At 44.2% G+C, this 22,733-nt stretch overlaps 1 protein-coding gene across 1 annotated transcript; it reads left to right on the forward strand.

Moving 5' to 3' along the window:
• The first annotated feature begins 445 nt into the window (after nt 1–445).
• Nucleotides 446–21,575, forward strand: ATPAF1 (ATP synthase mitochondrial F1 complex assembly factor 1). Its single transcript, XM_073357811.2, has 9 exons — nt 446–741; nt 2,356–2,464; nt 4,343–4,393; nt 5,113–5,175; nt 6,485–6,535; nt 9,647–9,694; nt 11,980–12,075; nt 16,934–17,041; nt 20,333–21,575. Exons 1-9 carry the CDS (start codon nt 512–514, stop codon nt 20,525–20,527), a joined length of 951 nt encoding a protein of 316 aa, XP_073213912.1. The 5' UTR covers nt 446–511; the 3' UTR covers nt 20,528–21,575.
• Nucleotides 21,576–22,733: the final 1,158 nt, after the last annotated feature.

Here is a 22,733-nt window from a genome sequence, read left to right on the forward strand (position 1 = left end):
TTTCTGTGGGGACACACACACTTGAATATATAAAACCGATTTCTAAAAAACCGACTTCTATAAATTCGACCTAATTTCGTAGTGTAGACATACCCCTAGAGACATAAGAACGGCCCTACTCGGTCAGACCAAGGGCCCAGCCAGCCCAGTGTCCTGTCTTCCGACAGTGGCCAGCGCCCAGGTGCCCCAGAGGGAACGAACAGAACAGGGATCATCCAGGGGTCCCTCCCCTGTCGCCCATTCCCAGCTTCTGGCAAACAGGGACTAGGGACCCCATCCCTGCCCATCCTGGCTAATGGGTGCCTAAGCTCTGGGCTTCCCATGTGCTGCATAATGCAGTTCTCCCCCTTCCAGCCCCTAATCCTCCCCCCCCACGCCCCCACACACACACTTCACCCCACCTTCCCCTCCCCTTGTCAACTCCCCCCGCCCCTCCCGGAACCTTTGGTGCCCGGAACCCTGGCGCGGGCAGCGCGGCGGAGCCGGCGGGGTTCGCGGGCGGAGCCGCCGCATGTGGGGCGCCGGGGGGGAGCCGATGGCGGGGGCTCTGCAGCAGGTCTCCGGCCTGTACCGGGGGGCGCTGGCGCTGCGCAGCCGGGCCGTGCTGCGGCCCCTGGGCCTGCTCTCCCCGCCGGCCCGGCTGCTGGCGGTGCCGCGGGGCCCGGCCGCGGGGGGCGGGCCCGGCCTGGAGGAGAACCCCTTCTACGGGCGGTACCGGGACAAGATCCAGGCGCTGCGCAGGTGCGGGGCCGCGGGGGGGCCGCGGGGGAGGGGGGTCACTGGGATGGAGGGGGCCGCCGAGGGGGGGCAGCCCAGGGGGGTGGGGGGGTCACCGGGATGGAGGGGGGGCAGCCCAGGGGGATGGGGGGGGTCACCGGGATGGAGGGGGGGCAGCCCAGGGGGATGGGGGGGTCACCGGGATGGAGGGGGGGCAGCCCAGGGGGATGGGGGGGTCACCGGGATGGAGGGGGGGCAGCCCAGGGGGGTGGGGGGGGTCACCGGGATGGAGGGGGGGCAGCCCAGGGGGATGGGGCGGGTCACCGGGATGGGGGGGTCACTGGGATGGAGGGGGGGCTGCCCAGGGGGATGGGGGGGTCACTGGGATGGAGGGGGCTCCCCCCGGGCCATTGAGGGGAGCGGACACTCCTGGGGGATGGGGAGCTGCCCGGGTGGAGGGAGCACCCTCGGGAGTTGGGGCTGGAGTCCTCAGGTATTGGGGTTCTGACAGCATTGGGAGCAGGGGGAATGGAAAGGGGGGGGCTGGTGCTTGGTGGGACTTGGGGGTCAGGGGTGCTGGGAGAGGCCCAGAGTTTGGGTCTCCTGGAAGCAGATAAAGCCTTCAGAGTTTGGGGGGCAGTGAGGGCTTGGGGCTCTGACGGGAATGGGGCACTGCAGGGGGAACGAGGAGGGAGCTGTGGAGAGCTCTGGGGTGCGGTAGATGGGACCCTCCAGAACGTAGTCTGGGACATGGTTTTCTCAAAGGTCTAGATATTACACATCCAATCCGGGATCCACAAACACAGTCTGCTGATATAAACTGGATATCTGCAGATTTGCAGGGCTTTAACTAGAAACACTGAGAATAGAAATCTGTGCTACGGAAAGTCAAGTTTTAAAATGCCAAAAGAAAAGGAGTACTTGTGGCACCTTAGAGACTAACCAATTTATTAGAGCATAAGCTTTCGTGAGCTACAGCTCACTTCATCAGATGCATATCGTGGAAACTGCAGCAGACTTTATATATACACAGAGAATATGAACCAATACCTCCTCCCACCCCACTGTCCTGCTGGTAATAGCTTATCTAAAGTGATCATCAGGTGGGCCATTTCCAGCACAAATCCAGGTTTTCTCACCCTCCACCCCCCCACACGTTTGTGTGTGTATGGGGGTGGGGGGGATGTGAGAAAACCTGGATTTGTGCAGGAAATAGCCCAACTTGATTGTCATGCACATTGTGTAAAGAGTTGTCACTTTGGATGGGCTATCACCAGCAGGAGAGTGAATTTGTGTGGGGGGGTGGAGGGTGAGAAAACCTGGATTTGTGCTGGAAATGGCCCACCTGATGATCACTTTAGATAAGCTATTACCAGCAGGACAGTGGGGTGGGAGGAGGTATTGGTTCATATTCTTTGTGTATATATAAAGTCTGCTGCAGTTTCCACGATATGCATCTGATGAAGTGAGCTGTAGCTCACGAAAGCTTATGCTCTAATAAATTGGTTAGTCTCTAAGGTGCCACAAGTCCTCCTTTTCTTTTTGCGAATACAGACTAACACGGCTGTTACTCTGAAACCTTTAAAATGCCAGAATGGTAGTAGCCAAAATGTAGTAATAGTCTCAGTTTTGTTTCAGATCCAATCCAGGTGTTTTTGAATCCCGCATGGAGAAACGAAGTGAAGTGAAAAAGCAGCCAGTGGGACATTCCAAGCAAATGGAATTTATCAGATATATGGAAGAAAAGGCAAGACCAGTTGTTAACTTCGTTCAGTATCATGTTCAAATTAGCTTCAAAATGTCATCTTTTACAGCTGTAATCCTGGAATGGGAATTACTGTCTGGAATTAAAAATGTTCCTGTTTGCTATTTATATGGTGCCTGAAAGTACAAGGCTCACTGAAGATATGCAAGACAGGTGCTTGCCCCAAATGGTGATATTGCTAGTAAATGCTGTGTTTGAATCTTATTCAAAGTGTTTGTGATCAGTCCCAGATCCATGAGGTCCAACTTGGTTGACATATTCTCTCACCTTCATTCTCTTTTTATGAATGAAACAAACTATTGAATAGTATTGGATCTGGAATGGGTCTTTAGAGAGCCTCTGACGTTTCCCAACTTAATGCTGAACAATTAATAAAATGGAGTGATTAGGCAGTTGCATATTGATTTTGTAATTAATAATCTACATTAATGTACTCCTATTGTTGATGTTTACTTGTCCTGATCCAGTATTTTATCTAAGTTAATTGCATTTTAAGCATCTTTACTACTTATTCCCTTCCAGAGACACTGCTAGAATGTTGCAGGGACACCATCTTCTCTTGGTGGGCATGAAGACTAATGCAGAGTTAATTTTTCTACAGTGTTTTTCTTTGTGTGAAGTATCAGTGCACCACCTACCCAGTCTAGACTGGTGTATTGAGTGTATTCCCTTCAAGTGCACTGCCAATTACAGGACTGCTCCACCAGGTGACCCACCACCATCATCACACGTAGGGTGCTGAAGTTGTGCTCATTCACACATTGGGTGCATCCCATTAGGACTTCACATTTTTATGAGCTTGAGTTGCATGGACGTGTACAGGAGTTCAGGTCTGAGAACTGTGGAAATCCTCCACTGGTTGATTAAGAGGCTGGAGGGACTGAGCTGTGTGGAAAGATGTAGGCCCTAAGTAGGATATATGTCAATAGTCCTGTTAAAGTAAATGAGACCATTTATGCTCACATACCTTGCTGGGTCAGCTCATAAAAAAAACTACCTATAGCTTGGCTAGGCAGGGACTAAAGGAAGACTTAACTTCCTATAAGTATTTGAAGTTGTTAACACCAAGAAGAGAGAGGAATTATTTTCATTCCATGCATCTGAAGAAGTGGGGTTTTCACCCACGAAAGCTTATGCTCAAATAAATCTGTTAGTCTTTGAGGTGCCACCGGACTCCTTGTTGTTTTTGTGGATACAGACTAACACGGCTGCCCCCTGATACTAGTTTCTCCAGGTTCATTTTCACCACTGTTACAGTGAGCATGATTTGAAATCTTGTTTTACTAGATCTGGAATATACTTGCTTGCTTTAAAGGTATTGAAACTAGTTTTGGCCTGTCCACACGAGAAGTTAAATAATTTTCTGTACCAGTTAAGGTGGAGACGGTTGCTGACGAATACAGGCAGCCATCTGCTGTGAACAGTGTGTAGACAAGGGCCATGAGAAGTGCTGGAATCTCCATTGTTTGAGGCTCTTTAAAAGAGACAAGGTTTTGAAGCAATGGGCAATCCTTCATTAGCTACAAGGGTGGGCATGTCGTCTTAACTGATATTTCCTTTGCTAATTTCTGTTGTTCTTGTTTATTTGTAATACCCCAATGTGCTTCAAGAACAGAGCAGAGGAACAATGCCGTGGGTATGACCTCATGTTAAAGAAAGCCTGTAGGTCTAATTTTAGACCTTGTCAATGCCCCTTTAACAACCAAGGTTACTAACTACATAGGTATGTCCTTTGGTTTCTTCACTTCCACTCACAGGGCACGTGCTTGAAAGGTTTTGTCAATGGGCCTATTATGCTTGCTGGATATGGCAGTATAAATAACATGAAAACAAACTTTGAAGGCTTATTTTTAATTTTAGGCAGAAACCTTGGGCACAAAAGCATCAAAGGAAGGATTCACAAAAGATAAGGTAAGATAACATGGACCTCCACATCTGGCTGTGGTGTGCATGGAGATTAATTTTAAACACTGCATTATCCGTAGGCCAGTTGTTGTGTGGGATGCAGGAATCCAAAATTCCTTGTGTTGTATCTCATTTTAGGAGGTTTTTTTAGTACTGGAATAGTCTTAAAATCCCAGAATAGTTCAGAGGGTTCCATTCCTATCCTTGTCTCTGTGAAATATTGGAAATCTGTGCTATTCTGGGGATCAGACTTGAGTGCACACAGAAATTGATACAAAAAATTAAGCTCCCTTTAGAGCTTATTGATGCCTCTCCTAGTTCCATCAGAGGAGATGCTGCAGAGGGACTGTATTGTGGTTAATATTTCAGTGCCAGCAATCTCCTTGTTTAAAATTGTGAAAGCTACTAACAGAGCACATGCAGGTAATAGTTGAAAGGGAAAAGGTCACAAAACATATTACGAGCACATGGGTCCTGTTGCAGTTAGATTCCTGGAACCAACTTGTATCCTTATGGATTCTGTTATTTAGCTCAGTATATATTTCCTTTTCTTTTCATTGTAGGTCTATCTTATGACTTACCTTTTTTTTTTTTTGGACAATTAAGTGTACCAGGGTATGGTTTAAATGAGATGTCATTTCTGAACTTTCTGCAGCCTGCATTTGTCCTGTGTAACGTACCAGTGAATTGCCTTCATAGTGACTTCTTTGTGCTTTCTGTTGCAGACACTTGATTCAATACTTAATGTTGAAATGGTGAAAGAGAAAACACCAGAGGAAATAAAACAGGTGATACATTTACATGGAAATTTTACAATTAAATGTTAATTGTCATTCTGGAATTCACTTATTAGTATTTTACGTGTGAGGTTGGAATGTGTACTAAGAAGAATTGTGAAAATAAAGGCATCTCTTTCAGCCAAACATTAAAAAAAAAAATTAAATAGAAACAAAAATGAAAGTTGTCTCGGGGTTAGGTAACGTGACATAGGACCTTTCGCCTTTGGGTAGATCAGCAGTTTATATCTCGACCTGATCAGTCAACAGTTGCCGTCTGTGCAACTGGCAGTGTCCCAACAATTGGAGAAGCGTGGCGACAGAATTGTCTGTTCACCAGCTGCAGTCAGAGTTGAAGCATGTTGGTAGGACATCTTGCAGGAAGCTAATGTCGCCGGGGCTACACCTATTCTGCGGTTCTTCAGAAGAGCTGACAGCCCTGGCTAGCGCTAACAACGCTGAGGAGGAGGGGAGGGAAGTGAATGTTTATTAACAACAGTAAGATGAAAGGTGGTTTTCCTGGTACAGTTGTGGGCATTCCACTGAGATTTATTTTCCTCTTTTTGTTTTTTAAAATCTGCTTCCATTCTACATATCTGAAGCAGCCAAACTCAAGCAGAGTTTTTCTGTTTGGTCATCAGATTGTGAGGCAATGGTATATAATAGGGTACCTTGTGTGCACAAATGTCTCTAGGGCTGCACCACACTTCAAGATTTCATTTGTTAAAGGCCCTTCTGAAGATTCTGATTAAGTATCAAGGATTAGAGGGAGGCAGTGTTTAGCAGTTAGAAAAGAGTTTTGAGAGTGTGGGTTGTATTTCTGTCACTGACTTTATTAGTGACTTTGAGCTGGTCGTATAAATCACTTTCCCTGCATGCATAATGAAAAGAATCAAATGTTTTGAAATTCTCAGAAGCAAAACACGATGCAAATACAGAGAATCATTAAAAATATAAGTACTATCTTCTGATGGGAAGGGTCTTGTACATTCCTTACTTAGAAATAATCTTTTGCTTGAATTCTGTGTTTGTGAAAAGTCACATGGTCTGAAGCATTTCTCACCATCACTAAACTGTGGGCCACCCAATCTGACCCCATTGTTTATGGCAGTTGTCTGGTTGAAATATGTATTATTTGATACTAATAGTATTGGAACTTGAAATTACAGCTTTCAAAAATATATGGAAAAATTCCCCCTGCCCTGATGTACTTACAAACGAAGATTAGTTGATAAATGAATACTTTTAAAGGTGTTTAATATTAAATGCTAGATGCTTGTTTATGGTGTTAATCATATATGGCTTCCCTCCTTTCTTACAGATCTGGAAGCAGTATTTTTCTGCAAAAGATACAGTTTATGCGGTTATTCCTGTAAGTAGTTACTTTAACAAAATGTACACCAGGGAGGTCAGCATAAAAAGCTTTGCAATACAAGCTTCCTTTCCTCTAGGTGTCTGTTGCTTGTAACAACAATCACTTAATGAAAGTAAAGTTTCCAACCCCAGTCTCCTTCCTAAGCTGACCAGCCATAATTCTGCATGTAAGATCAGTAATTTGAAAGTCAAGCTTCTTAGGCTTCCGTTGACCTCAGTGGTCTTTGGAGAAGGCCCCTTGTGTATATGAAATGCATAGTCTTCATACTTTCCCAATTGTTGACTTTCAGAATCAGTAATGCCTGTGGTGTCAATCTCCTTTCTGCAGCACTGGGATCACACCCAGGTCTCTCTCATAGCAGTGTTGAGCCAGTGGTCTGTTAGACCAGAATAGTTCCGAAAAATTTCAGCCAGAATGGTTTATCCATTGCCAAGAATGAGCCTAGGGGAAAATATATAGCTTTTCCCATGTTAAACAGTTCTGGCGACCTTTTCTCTAGTGCCGCATGCTTTGGAGTAAAGACTTGAAAATTGGTAGTAAGGTGGCTTTTGTGTCCAGGGTGAGTTTTGTGTGTCCCCAAGAAAATATGCCCAAATTCGGTAAAAATCCTTGTTTCGAAGCAGGGCAGATCAAAGCGCACTGTGGAACTTTTCGTGTGCGGCAGCTGGATCCATTTGGACAGTTAGTGTGTGTCAGGCTGCTGCAGGGTAGATTTACACCTCAACTAACTGCAGTCTTAGACAATCCCAGCTTTTCAGTGACACCCCATGAGCAGCCTCTCCCAATTCATTCAGCCTGCCTGCCTGTCTCCCAATTCATTCAGCCAGCCTGTCTTTCTTTTCTAGGCCCTTGGTCTGGAAATGGCTTATTGTTTGATTTGATCTCTCTTCCCATCACAGCTATAAACCTGGCTGTTGTGTTTTGGAGGGGGGGACTCCTTATCTGGGCCAGTGTTTTACCTTTCCTGCTTGGTTTTTTTAACAACCCCTTTTGATCTTACTCCATAGCAAGTAACCCACCATAAACAAACACAGAGGCATGTATCATATTCATAAAATATAATATAGATAATTCTCAGTTCATCATAGCTAAGGCTGCGATTTAGCCACGGAGGTCATGGCAGTCACGGATTCCGTGACTTCCATGACTTCTTCAGCTTCAGCTGTCAGCGGCTTGCTGTGGGGGCTGCAGCCAGGGCCATGCACCTCTGCCCCGTGGCTTGCGGTGGGGGCTGCAGCCAGGGCCCCTGCTCCATGGCCATGGTTGCAGCAGGGGCCGTGTGCTCCCCTGACAGCTTCCCAGGGTCATGCACCACTCCCTCCCCGCGGCAGCAGTCAGGGCTGTGCACTTGTGGCTGGGGTTGGAGCTGGGACTGTGTGCCCCTGCCCCGCAGCTGCAGCCAGCTCTGGAGCAGGGGCTGTGCGTCCCCCCCTCCATGGGTGCTGGAGCCGGGGCTTTGCCCCCCCCCAATGGTGGGGGGCTCAGTTTGTCAGTGTTCCCCCCCCACCCCCCTCTCCCCACCATGGGACTCCTGCTGTCATTCCCCCCTACCTAGCCCTGCACGCCGGGTTAGATTTTGTCACAGTTGTTTTTAGTAAAGTCATGGACAGGTCACGGGCTCCCATGAATTTTTGTTTATTGCCCGTGATCTGTCCATGACTTTTACTAAAAACAACTGTGACAAAATCTTAACCTTAATCATAGTTGCTCATTCCTTGAGCACCGTCCATCCTGTGCACTGGATGAGGCAGAGGTCCCGTGGAAAAAATCGTTTATGATCCTGTAATGAAAGACTGGATCATGCCTATGTGCAAGAGGGTCAAATTAAGGTTGCACAAGCAACCTGAATTCTGGCATTTCCTAACTTTTGACTGCTTGACTTTGCAACCTTAATGTCCTTTTAACATAATGTTTGTGGGTAATATAAAATATATATACTTAAAGAGATTGCTATTATTGGCAATAAGATGTGTCTCCAATTAAAGCTGAGTAGATCTCAGAAGAGAAACAATCTTTTTGTTATATATTGCACCCCCTATTTATCTGAGAGGTTGTGGATGGTTCTAAAACTTCAGTATAAACCAGATCTTGTATAAGTAGGGGAGCAATGCATGGTGCATGTTGTTTAAGGAAGCAGCTGCATTTCAGTAGCCTGCAGTTTTACTTGGCTGGATGCTGAATTATCTCTTTACAGTGTCCAAAAGGAGTCTAGGAGCTTCATCGTTCGAGCCCTGCAAATCCGCGGATATCCGCTTTATATCTGCAGACCATGTTTGCGGATCACGGATGGATGTGGATCCAAATTTTATATCTAAAGCCCTGCAAATCTGCGGATATCTGCTTAATATCCACGGATCATTTTTGTGGATCGGGTGCAGATACAAATTTTGTATCAGCGCAGAGCTCTATTCATAGTACAGTTGAACAGCACATTTCTCCTGCCCTGAATATTTTATAATCTGTATTAGCATATGATACAGCAAAGGGGCAAAGAAAACAGCAGGGAGGGGATATTGGGGAACACTTGAACGAAATTACATTGTTATGCAGGAAAGGCATGTGTGCAGCATGGTGGAACTCGCATGTTTGTGGGGAACAATATAACTTAATAAGATAAATATGATGTACGACTCACTTGAATGATAATCTGGCTTGTACTGTAATAAAGAGCAGAAGAGAATCTATAGTGTAAGTTCCTATGGGTCAGCAACCTGCCTGTTTGCTTGTGTATAAAGCACCACCATGCACTCCGTGGAACTATATTGGAGAAAAAAAAGTATAAGTCTGAAGCGTAGACATTTTTCAAGAGATAAAAGCTTTGAATTCCAAGAGTTTGTTACTGTCTTCTAGGGACTGCATTGTCTAGAAAGGGTGCTGATGATACTTAGAAAATTAAGAGCTAACTATAACTTTCCATTCGCTCATTTCTGCAAACCTTACCAATTAAGGCAGCCTGACTTGCTTAATTGTTAATATTTACATATTTGAGACCGACTGTATATGCAGGTTGAACCGTATAAAGGTTAATGGAGTGACAGAGTGATAACTGTGTATCCATTATTTTCATGTTGTGAAAGTTAATTAAATGATCTTGTTTCATCTCCAAAGGCAGAGACGTTCGATGTAATATGGAAGCGGGCCCAGAATTGTCCATCAGTAAGTGTGATAGATACTACATGCATATACAGCTTTAATGGATTTCTTCTACATAGAAGTTAGAGTAGAAGTTTATAAACTTTTGACCTTTTGTTATTCAGATTGTCGTAACTTGATTGTAAAAGCCATTTGATCAAGTATTTGTTTTAGCGGTCAGTTAAAGACAGCAGGATGCTCATATCTGTCAAACATTTCAGTATGGGCATAACAGGCAAGGAGTTCTACAACCAAGCAGTCTCTCAAGCTTAGTTTTATGATGGAGATTTAGCTACATGCCTCGCATTCACCGTACTAGGTGTCATGTTGTTAAATCGCCTGCATGCGGCTCTGTGGAGAAGCGAGCTTTGTATGCTACAGCGAGAACCCTGTGCATCAGCACATTGTCTGGTGTGTCACTTCTCTTTCAGGTCCCATGTCATCCTTTCTCTTTGTATGTGATAGTGTTACAGATGCAACACTGAAGCCTATAAAGCCAAATAGACCAGAAATCTCCAGAGAGAAGTTGCTTTCAAGTTGCTGTGGGACAGAGTTAGAAAAACTAAACAAATGTGAAAGCTGTTCGCCTCTCCTCGTCCCTGACTGACCTTTTGTGACTTTAATCCCTCATTGCAGCATCTGGGGAGAAGGGCAAGAATGTCGGGAGTGCTAGGCCACCGTCTCATTGTACAGTAACTGCTCACTTAACGTTGTAGTTATGTTCCTGAAAAATACGACTTTAAGCAAAGTGATGTTAAGCGAATCCAATTTCTCCATAAGAATTAATGTAAATGTGGGGGTTAGGTTCCAGGGAATTTTTTTTTTGCCAGACAAAAGACTATATATACACGCACATATACACAGTATAAGTTTTAAACAAACAATTTAATACTGTACACAGCGATGATGATTGGTAAGCTTGGTTGAGGTGGAGGAGTCAGAGGGTGGGGTATTTCCCAGGGAATGCCTTACTGCTAAATGATGAATTAGCAATTGGCTGAGTCCTCAAAGGTTAACTCGTTGTTAATGTAGCCTCACGCTCTACAAGGCCGCACGAATGGAGGGAGGGGAGACAGCATGGCAGACAGAGACACGCACCCTGTGTGTGAGAGAGAGAGATGCGCATTTCCCCTTTAAGTACACTGACCCCACTCTTAAGTACACTGCCTTGTTAAGTTAATCAGCAAGCTGAGACTGCAGCAACTGCTGCCAGGAAGCTCCCTCTGTCCTGAGCCCTGTCCTGTGTCCCCCTGCTCTATGGAGAAGGGGTAAGCGGGGAGGCGGGGGGAGGGGGACACCCTGACATTAGCTCCCCTGTCTTCCCCCACCCCCCACCCCCAGCAAGCAGGAGACTCGGGGAGCAGCTCCAAGGCAGAGGGCAGGAGCAGCACATGGCAGTGAGGGGAGGGACAGCTGAACTGCTGGCAATTGATAGCCTGCTGGGCGACTGCTGCACAGGGACCTTAGGGAGTGGGGAGCTGATAGGGGGGCTGCTGGTCCACCCTGATTCCAAGCCCCCACCAGCTACTTCCAAAGGGCTGCTCTTCCTGCAAGCAGTGGACAAAGCAGGCAGCTGCCAAAGGACATTATAAGGGAGCATTGCACAACTTTAGACAAGCATGTTCTCTAATTGATCAGCAACGAAACAACGTTAACCGGGACGACTTTAAGTGAAGAGTTCCTGTACCATACTGTTCACTGTCCGGTTTTAAATGTCTCAAAACACTGTTACTGAACATCCTCCAGGAGTCCCTCCCGTGGCAGTGAATCAAGCGATTCTGAGAACACAGTAAAGTTTAGGGTCATGAGTCTTTTAAATCTGAGCTTCTAAAACTATCTACTAGGAAATGTGAAGCTGGCGTGTTGTCTGCCTGGAAGATGGATGCCCCCTCTCTCCACAAAGCAGGTAGTAAACAAGAAGCAGCAGTGCAGACTTCCCTACGCTGCCCTGCTAGTAAGGCTCGACCCAAGCCTTTGTGTGTTTTCCTCCCCATCGGGAAGGCTTTCCTGGTGGTGGGGAAAGGCTCCGGGAGGAGGCTGGCAGCAGGGAAACGCTCTATCAGCTCCCTTTCAGTGCGGTGTGTAGCTACACACCACAACGTGGGCACAGCCTATTTTTCACTGTAGCTACACATACCCTGCACTCCAGCCCCAGCACAGAAAAGCCGCAAGCTCTGTCTCCGTAACCAACTCCCCGCTGTGACTCCTAACAAGGTTGCCAGTTAGGTCCCATTTCGTGCAGTGGGGTGCCCATTTACGCTGACGTGGGCGGGGAGCACATATAATGCTGACTGTCTTTTTCTCCGCAGTTCCTGTGTGCTTTGCCAAGGAAAGAAGGCTATGAGTTTTTTGTGGGGCAGTGGTCAGGGACAGAACTGCACTTCACCGCGCTTATAAACATTCAGGTGGGTGTATTTTCTTGTATTACTCTCCAGGGTTAGGTTTGAGACTCCAGCTGTATTCAACTCTGAGTGACGTCAAGACACAGAGGTATCTTTAAACAAAACTACAAAACCAGGCAATAGTTTGCATGGTTTCCTCCAGCTCCATGTCATGCAGCATGTACAGGACTGGTGCATGATTTCAAATGAGGCATTCTAGTTCGGTGGTAGTGTATTTCTTCTTGGTGTTGTAAATGAAAGAGGTTGTAATCGTCTCAGATGTTTGTTAGGCCCTAACGGTTTTTGTTCCATTTGATTTGCCATACTAGATCAAACAACTGCTCTAGTGTTTTGCAGCCTTACCCTACCTGTTCATAGTCTGTCTACTCAATTAAGCAAGGTTTCCTTTCACACACCCACCAGCAATCAGTTTATGCATGAAGTATTTGACTGCTCTTCTCTTAGCCGGTGCATATGAGTCCAGAAAATCATCCCAACCTTTTAAAAATCCGTGCATGGGATTTTTCTCTGATTTGCAAGTTACATGTCCACATGTTACAGTCTTCAGATTCGGCAAGCTAGGCAGGCTCGGACTGGCTCAATACATGGATGGGAGACTCCAAGATTCAGTTTGTGACATTCATTCCTCTGAATCAGAACTTGATAATCCCTTGTTCATTGCCTCCCACAAGCTTTCTTTAGGTTCATCTATTAGCAAAACACCCCTGAGACCCAGTGTGCTAAGCCGCCTCACTCTTCCTTCAAGTCTTTTCTGAGTTGCTTCTTTTTCATTTGCTTTCCAGTTTGGCTTTTCCCTCCACCACTTCTGCCATCTTGCCTTATTTTGTTCCCTTTAACCTTTGAAATATATTAATAAACAAGTTAAATAAAAAAGTGTGGGGAGAACCACAGGGCCAACAATATACTTAACGTAAGCTTCTCTTGTGACCTTTTCAGTTTATCATCACTCACTGACCTTTGTCTAGCTTAGATTGTAAACTCCTCAACACGGAGGACAGCACTGGGTTTGTGAGTAAAGCACCATGCACTCTTATGGTGGTGGTGCAATAATCCTGGAATATCAGAGTTGAAAGGGACCTCAGGAGGTCATCTAGTCCAACCCCCTGTTCAAAGCAGGACCAGTCCCCAGCTAAATCATCCCAGCCAGGGCTTTGTCAAACCTGACCTTAAAAACCTCTAAGGATGGAGATTCCACCACCTCCCTAGGTAACCCATTCCAGAGCTTCACCACCCTCCTTGTGAAAAAGTTTTTCCTAATATCCAACCTAGAACTCCCCCACTGCAACTTGAGACCATTACTCCTTATTCTGACAATAATAATTATAATAGTCCCTAGCTCTTAGATAGTGCTTTTCATCAGGAGATCTGGAAGCACTTTACAAAGGAGATCAGAATCATTATCTCCAACCCATGCTGCAGGGTGGTACTGCACTGCTGGAAGTGCCATATTTTCGGACTTGCAACCAAAGAGCTGACGGTTTACAGCCACTAAACGTTCCTTGGTACCTCTTGCAAGAATAGAGAAGCTAATCCTGATTGGTCATTCAGACGCTGACACTATAAATGGCCTCTCCATTTTTAATTGGATAAGGTATTCCCTTCTGATTCTCAGTTGAAATAGAGTGATGTGTGCTGTAAAACAGTTGATGTCGTTGACCCCAGAGGAAGCTTCATTTCTTTAGTGGATGAAATGTTTCCTGGTTTTGGTTTCTAAACAATCGTGGGATCCTTGAGCATGAAATGTGCTATATAAACATCAAATTGAATGATTATATTTTGACCATTTGCAGCATTGGAGTCCGTAAATTCATCACATCCGACCTAAAGTAGTACCATAGACATGGAAATTGTCACTGTTGTTGTTTTCTCAATTTTGGCACTATGCCACTGACTCTCAAATAATAGAAATGGTGCCAGTTCTGATGATTCCATAGTGAAGTTTACAAATTTGATGAAATAGATATGTGGACCCTTCAGCGGAGTCCTATAATTTAATATAGGGATATTAAGCAGTTCTCTAGCATTTCCGTGGTTCTGTATTTACTGCCTTATGAAAATGTTTGAGTCATAAATAAAATGTCTATAAAGACCTTGGCTTCTAACTCCTCTATAATTTAATTTTGTTGTATACCAGCATAGTTATTCTTGTTCGTTTTAGACAGGCTTTCTAATTTCTCCTCTCTATGATTAGTTTGACACCTATATATTATGTACTTAAATTATCATCTAGAATAAACCTTTTCTAACACAAAAGGTGTTGTCCCAAGCGTGAGGTAACTCTGTTTTGGACTTAATTGTGACACATAAAGATGAATGGTTTCAGAGTAGCAGCCGTGTTAGTCTGTATCTGCAAAAAGAAAAGGAGGACTTGTGGCACCTTAGAGACTAAAATTTATTTGAACATTAAGCTTTTGTGAGCTACAGCTCACTTGATCCGATGACGTGAGCTGTAGCTCACGAAAGCTTATGCTCAAATAAATTTGTTAGTCTCTAAGGTGCCACAAGTCCTCCTTTTCTTTTTATAAAGATGAATGAATCAGTGGACTGGAAGCTGGTCATTGCCTAGGGACCAGTGATCATGACTTGATTGCATTCAAATTGGGCAAACAAAGGAAAATCCCAACCAGTAATATATTTAACGTGGTGCTTTAAAAGGGCTAATTTTCCAAAGATGAGGCAAATTATCAGAGAAATTGATTGAGGGGGAAAAATTTAGACAGAAAAATATGAAAATTGAGAGTTATGTAAGAAGAGTTTATTAGATAGCCAAAAAGCCATGATTCCACAATCAATAAAATGGACATTTTTGCCCAAAAGCCAATCGTGGTTCAGTGGTGAAGTGAAGGCGGCAATTAGAATTAAAAAGGCAATATATAACAAATGGAAAAGGGGGGTGGGGAAAGCAGTCAATATACATTAGAAAGTCTGAAGGGTAGAAAATTGATCAAGGAAGCTAAAAATATCAGAGAAAAATGGCTGACAGGGCTAAGGACAATGAGAAGGAGGTTTTAAACATGTTGGGAACAAAAGAAATCACAGCAATGGGAGACGCCCATTACTAGATGTAGATGGTAAAACTGTTAATGGTGCAGAAAAGGCAGAAGTGCTCGTTAAATATTTCTGGTCTGTATTTGTAACAAAGCAGGATAATGTACTCCTATCACATGAGGATGATGAAGTACTTTCTAGTCCATTAGTGACTGAGGATGTTACATCTACTACGGATGCATATTTTTAAATCAGCAGGCCCAGATAGCTTGCACCCAAGAGTAATGAAAGAGCTGGCTGATGAGATCTCTAGTCCTCTGATGTTAAATTTTAATAAAACTTGGAATACCAGGGAAATTCAGAAGACTGGGTGAGAGCTAATGTTGTGCCAGTTTCAATTAAAGGATGGGAATATAATTAATGTCAGTCAACATGGTTGAAAGGAAAATAGGTCTTGTCAAACGCACCTGATTTCATTCTTCGAGGCGATTCCAAGTGTGGTTGATAACGATAACTTAGTAGACGTAATAGACTTTTGTAAGGCATTTGACTCGCTACCCCATGACGGTCTGATTTGAAAATTAGCACCGTACAGCATCAGTAAGGCACACATTACATGGATTAAGACCGGCTGACTGCAAATGTCAAAAAGTGGTTTTCAGTGAGGAATCGTCATCAAATGGTGATGTTTTTAGTGGGGCTCTGAAGGCAGCGGTTCTAGGCCTGACATTTTCATCAGTGGTCTAGAAGTAAATACTGATAAAATTTGTAGATGACACGCAGATTGGGGGAGTGGTAAATAATGAGGAGGGCAGGGTAGTCGTACAGAGGCATTTGGATCATTTGGTAAGATGGACCCATTCAAACAAATGTCTTTAATACAGCCATTTGCAAAGATATATATCTAGAAACAGTGAATACAGGCCATATCTACAGAATGGGGACTGTGTCTTGGAAAGCAGTGACCTGAAAAGGATGTAGGGGTCATAGTGGACAAGCAATTCACCATGAGTTCCCAGTGCGATGCTGTGGCAAAAAGGGCTAATGAGATCCTTGGATGTGTAAACGGGAGTAATGAGGAGGTGTTCAGGGAAAGGATTTTACCTCTGCACATGGTATTGGTGAAACCAAGCCTGACTAAAGGAATAGGGTCCACGTTTTAAAAAGGATGTTGAAAAATTGGAGAGGAGGCAGAAGAGAGAGAGAAAACGATTCATAGGCTGGAGAAAATGTCTCACCGTGGGTGATTTAAAGAGCTCAATCTGTTTAGTTTATCAGAAGGACAACTGAGAGATGGCTTGAGTACAAGATATACAGGCTTTCACAGGGAGAAAATACCTGGTACTCCGGGCTCTTTAATCTAGCTGAGGAAGGCAGAACACAAACCAATGGCTAGAAGCTGAAGCCAGCAAATTCAGATGATAAACGAGGCACACATTTTTATCAGTGAGAGTGATGAACCGTAGAAACAAACTACCAAGGAAAGTGGTGGATTCTTCATCTCTTGCTGTCTTCAAATCAGGACTGGGGGCCTTCTGGAAGTTATGCTGTAGCTGAACACAAGTTATTGGGCTCAATCCAGGGGTAACTGGGTGAAATTTAATGGTCTCTGCTATACAGGAAGTCAGATTAGATGATCTGATAGTCCCTTCTGGCCTTAATCTGTGACTTACTGTTGGCTACAGACACACAGAAATGCAAATAATTGACTCTTAATTAAAATGGCGTCTCCTTGACCTTGCTAGGAGGACAGTGGGGAGACTCTGAATGAGTGAGTCTATGCACTCAGTTGATATTCAGATTCTTTATTAGCAGACTATTAAATATGCAATAAATCTAGGGCACTGTTAAGTCTCTCTCTTATCTCCTGCAGACCCGAGGTGAAACTGCCTCTAGCCAGTTGATCTTGTACCATTATCCTGAACTTCAGAAGGAAAAGGGAATAGTGCTAATGACAGCCGAAATGGACTCCAGTTTCCTGGTAAGAGAATCTCATATTGTTTCCTTAGTGTTCTTCTAAGATCTGATATCTACAGCTATCCATTGAATAATTAATCTAGGGAACAGCAGAAAAATTCCCGAAGTCTGCAGACTGGGTGTCTAGTGATTGTATTTTATGCCACGTCTAATTCCCCCCCGCCCCCCATTCTTGACGGTAGCATAATTCAGAAGGATAATTTAGAAAAGTGCAGAATTTTGGAGCCTCTGTTTCTCTTTTTTAGGGAAGGGGATTTAAAGAATAATAATAAAAAGTTGGCACTCCCCAGCAATGTTAAAACACACTTTTTAAAGTTATCACTGATGGACAAATCAGGAGGCCCTTTTTTTAAGCCTGCAGTGGATTTTCTTTGTGCCTTCCCGTACCTCCCCTGAGTGAGGATGTACTGCCACTTGGATAGCTCTCATAGGACATGTAATGAGCTTATGGGACTCATGTTGCCAATAACATGACTAGCACGCGTGCAGAATGTTTTATTAGAGGATGGGCTGTTAAAGGGTGAGAGTTTAAGGTCGTTTCATGTTGTTTGGAACAATCTGCCAAAGGAAGTGATGGATTCTCCATCTCATAAAGTGGTCAGATCAATATTGGACGCCTTTCTGATAGATGTACTTTAGTCAAACACAGTTATTGGATTCAGTGCTGAGGTAACTGGATGAAATTCTATGGTCTGTGCTGTGTCAGACTAAATAATCTAATGGTCCCTTCTGGTCTTAAAATCTATGAATGTAGATACCTTAATTCTGCATTTCCACACATTGGCAAAACAAAGTGTGACATTTTACTGTTATGCACGTTTTCTTTTCCTCCAATGTTAGTTTATTTTCAATCACCCCAATGTTCTGTTGTTGATAATTTCCAATTTTAACTCCATCACCAAAGTTTTGTCTGTGAATTATATATTATATATAAGTATATTCTATCTTAATACTAGAGTGAGGCAAATACTCAAAATAAAAACCTTTTAGTGAATGTTTGTATGAATTTTTAAACAAATTTGTTTCATCTCTCTGCTTTCTGTAATGTTTCTATAAACTAATTTTACATCCTCATTCCACTGTCTTTACTTGTGCACAGGATCCCCTGCTGCTGTTTATTTTTTCTTGTAAATATCCTCTCTTGAACATTTCACAATCTCTTTATTAGCATTTTGCTCACTATACAAACAAGCAACCGTTGTAAGACATACAGTACCCACTACACATATGACCAGACAGAGAGATAACAGTCTGTTATCTCTTGCTGTGAAAGGAACCTGTTGGGGACGTGTCACATCCTGGTTACCTGCCTTAAGAAAATAATTTTCAGTATAGACATAGAACTCCTTAAATATTATCTGTACACACATTTCACAGTGATTATGATGTCTAGTGGGCTACCGGATCTCGGTAGAGACCTCCAATGCCACCCTTTAGTGAATTATTATGCATACATCTGACACAGGGGATCACTGTAAAACTCTGTGTGCCCCGTGTGTCCTCTGTCGGCACCAAGAAGTTCCTGGGTCACAAATGTTCATAGAAATAGTTAGTGTGGAAATTGGAGAATATTCAAGGAAAATGGATTTTTAATTCAGAAACCATGCTGTGGGCAATAAAAATAAATAGGGGTATGGAACGGCTGCCATATCAGGAGTGATTGAGACTGGGACTTTTCAGCTGGGAAAAGAGATGACTAATGGGGGATATGATAGAGGTTTATAAAGTCACGACTGAGAAAGTAAATGAGAAAGTGTTATTTACTCCTTCTCATAACACAAGAACTAGGTGGTCACCAAATGAAATTGATAGGCAGCAGGTTTAAAACAAACAAAAGGAAGTATTTTTTCACACAACGCACAGTCAACCTGTGGAACTCCTTGCCAGAGGAAGTTGTGAAGGCCAAGACTATAACAGGGTTCAAAAAAGAACTAGATAAATTCATGGAGGATAAGTCCATCAATGGCTGTTAGTCAGGTTGGACAGGGATGGTGTCCCTAGCCTCTGTTTGCCAGAAGCTGGGAATGAGCAATGGGATGGATTACTTGATGATTACCTGTTCTGATTGTTAGTTACTCATCCAGTCAGGAAACTGAGGCATGTGACCCAGAAGTCCAATCAAAATGAACCAGCACAGCTTGGCTATTGGATATGTGTGAAGAACTGCTCCCAAGCAGAACATTTTGAATAATTTTCTATAATTAATAAAACTGAGAAAATTCTGGTCTTTTTCTCTTATACTTTCCAAACAGGTGAAATTGGTCCTTCTCTTTGGGCCATGTCTGCACACAGAATTGAACCACTCTAACTTATATCTGTCTAGTTAAAGCAGTAGGACACTTCAGCGTGGATGCTGTTATGCTGATATAAAGGTTCCTTACACCAGTATCGCTTACTCCTATACGGGAAGGGGAATAAGTAGGGAGGCCACTTGTCTGGCTTTGAAACAGACCGTCCTCATTTGGGCTGATTTGTCCTCTGTCTAATATTGGATCAAAACCGGACATAGTTGTGTCTGGTATTGGATGAGGGCACCGTCTTTAAGAGCGTGCCACTCCACCCCTCTGCCGTGACCTTGAATGCACCGTGTGGAGTGACCTCCCACACACCATGCATGCGAGGTCATGGTGGGCAGGCAGGACTATACCATTCCCTGAAGTACCTGAATGTCTGGTTGACTGAGTGTGGCCACCCTAGGAATAAGCCATACCAGTATAAAGCACCTTTATACCAGTATAACTCTGTCCACATTAGCAGTTGTACTGGTATAACTATGTCTACAAAATAAAATCTCACCCCTAACTGACAGAATTTTATACTGCTATAAAAACTGTGTTGTTCAGAACTTTGTTCTGAGTTCTTTGCCTAGCTGTGTTTAATACAGAGTATTACTGAAAACTTTTACGCAGGAAGTCTGACAAGGAGCAGAGGGGAAAGTTAAGGCGTTCAGAGTCTTGGAGGGAGGGGAGCATGAGAGGGGTGGTGGAGCTGTGGTTCCTGAAATGCGTAGCTATAAGGAGATGAAGTTAGTAGGAGCAACACAGAGGTAAGTAGGTCAATGACAAGATGGATCAGGCTTGTGGAGAACTTTGAAAAATGTGAACTTTGAATAGAGTTAGGAGCTGAGTAGGAAGCTTGCTAAGGCAACAGAAGCAGACTGAAGAGGGATCTGTTTGCAGCTTTTCAGCAACCGCAGAGCTTTTTTGAAAGGCGAACTTACTTTCATGCCAGAATTGCTATTTGCGCTATTTTGATAAGTTCTTTTTTTCTTTCTTTTCTTTTTTAAACCTTACAGAATGTCCCCGAAGCTCAGTGCATAGCCAATCAGGTGCAGCTTTTCTATGCGACAGATCGTCCAGAGACCTATGGATTAGTGGAGACCTTCAACCACAGACCTAATGAGTTTAAGTACATGGCCGTTATAGCAGAGCTTGAGCAGAGTGGACTTGGAAGAGAACTGAGACCTCGATGGGACCCTGATAAAGCATAGTGTCTGATTTGCACAGCATCTGGGCCAGAGGCGACTGAAATTACTCATTGGAAAGGGTCCTTGACACAGGAGTTTTTTTAATTGGGGGCAAACTCCACTTTTTATATGGGCCTGTTTGCTCCAGAGTTGGGCTGGACAGAAGAAAGATTCAGGGAGTGATATTCACCCCTGACTATTTTGTATCGGTTCAAGGAAATTTGGCAGCCTAACTAGGGCCGAATGGAAACAACGCACCTTAACACAATCTCATCAAAACAACTCTTTCAATATCTAATGCCTGAGTGCTGTATTCCTTTGGAAATGATCAATCAAATGAGAGAAGGGAGGTTACTTGCGGGAATATGTCAGCCACTGGGGGGAGAGAGAGAGAGCAAAGGATGGTTGTGTTCAGTAAAAGCTATTTGGAAGTTGCCCTCCACTATAACTGCACGGGTCAGTGATTTTTATCTTGTATGAAGATGATAAATTCCCCTCTTTCATCCAGCCGTAAAAAGATAATGCAGTTGATGATCCAAGACAGGCTCCTCTTTGTTGATTAATGTGTGGGATTCCCTACATAAGATGCATGCTTTGCTTTCTATGCTGGTGCAGCTGAGGACAAAAAACACTCAGCTGACTTAGATTTGGCTCTGGGAATGTCAAGTTTTTTAATTGAGACATGAACTTCATTCAGGTGCCCAGCTGTTAGGGGACTGTATTGGAGATCATTTCACTGATGACAGGATGTGATAAATGGGGTTTTCTTTTTGCATATTGGGCTTTCTAAAGTGGTCCAGCAGATAATTAAATCGTTTTAGAAATCATACTAGTTCATTTTCAGATATCGTCTGGACAGCCAGCTCTTAAACATGTCACCATTTGAAAGGGGTAAAATATAACTTTCCTTTATCATTTGGGAAAGACACTGTATACAACATTAAAAATGGTCGGGAATAGAGAGCTTTGTAATTCTGTTCAGGATTACCGTGGGATAACTCATATGCACTGGAGTGAATGTATCACACATGATATAACTGAGCAGCCATTAAAGTGAGTCTGCCTTAATAAACCTGGGTGATCTCTGGTGAAACTAGCGTCTTTCCTGCAAGGATCTTTCAAGCATTGCCTGAAGTCCTGTTGTTTGCAATGACTGTGGGAAGCAGCCACTGAATCCTTGAACAAGGGCCGTAACGATATGCACAGTGAGGATGCAAAGGCTGTGCACAGCTCATTGATAATATGATGCTAGTGCCCAGCTCGAGAAGTAAACGAAAGGCAGCCAGGGTTTCTCTGCAGCTGTAGCTGCAGGCGAATAAAACGGCAGCGTTTCTCAAATGGATTTCAACCCCCTTGGGAGCAGTAATTACCATCTTTAGCACATCCTGCGTGTTGGTAGTATCCAGAGCACCTTGCAAACGTTCTTTACTCCTTCCAGCACCCGATGAGGTAGGTAAGCATTATTTGTCAGAGTGGGAAATAGAACGAGGAAGGGTAAGAGACCTGCCCCCAGCCAGAGAGGGAGCAGTGATCGGAGCAAGGATTGTAACCTGCGCTTGACCCATTATTAGAATTAGGCAGAGGTGTGAATGGGGCTGAACGATGGAGTTGTGCACATTGTTCACTTATGTGCATAGTTCATTACTGTTATCCTCCCCCCCCACACACACACACACTGCTGCTTCTCTCCTGTTGGGCCAGCGCTTGCTCCCTTGATTCATACTGTGCTCGTGTAGCTCTCCCTACTGCTGATGGAAGGAGGCTCAGGTATCTCCTGAGACCTGTCTGACCCTCTCCCTAACCCTGGACCCTCTGGAGGCTTCTCCACATGGTCTTGGGGACAAGGTGGACACTGGTCAGGGCAAGTGGAAGAGGGGGTGGGGATGGGATTGGGGATGTGACACTCCTCTGTCATCTGAACAGGAATTAGAAAAGAAGATGTGCTGGCTTGGTAAGGGTCCTGGGAGTCCCTGTGGGAGCAGCTGTAAAGGAACGGGCACCATAGATCATGGAGCCAGGATGGAGGCATAGAGCCCTCACATAGATGGTCCTGGCTTCCCACAGATCCCTGGGCATGTGTTTGGTTTGAGGTGTGCCCTGATGTGCTCTTCTTCAGGGGTTGGATGTGAACCTTGTTCCCTAACGGGGATGATGTGGCGGTGTGTTTCTGGAAGAAGAGCCTCATCCTCCTGTTTTTCTCTGCAGGAGAGGGTGCTCTTGGCCTTTGATA

Source organism: Lepidochelys kempii, chromosome 8 (assembly GCF_965140285.1).
Source record: "Lepidochelys kempii isolate rLepKem1 chromosome 8, rLepKem1.hap1, whole genome shotgun sequence".
Lineage (NCBI taxonomy): Eukaryota > Metazoa > Chordata > Testudines > Cheloniidae > Lepidochelys > Lepidochelys kempii.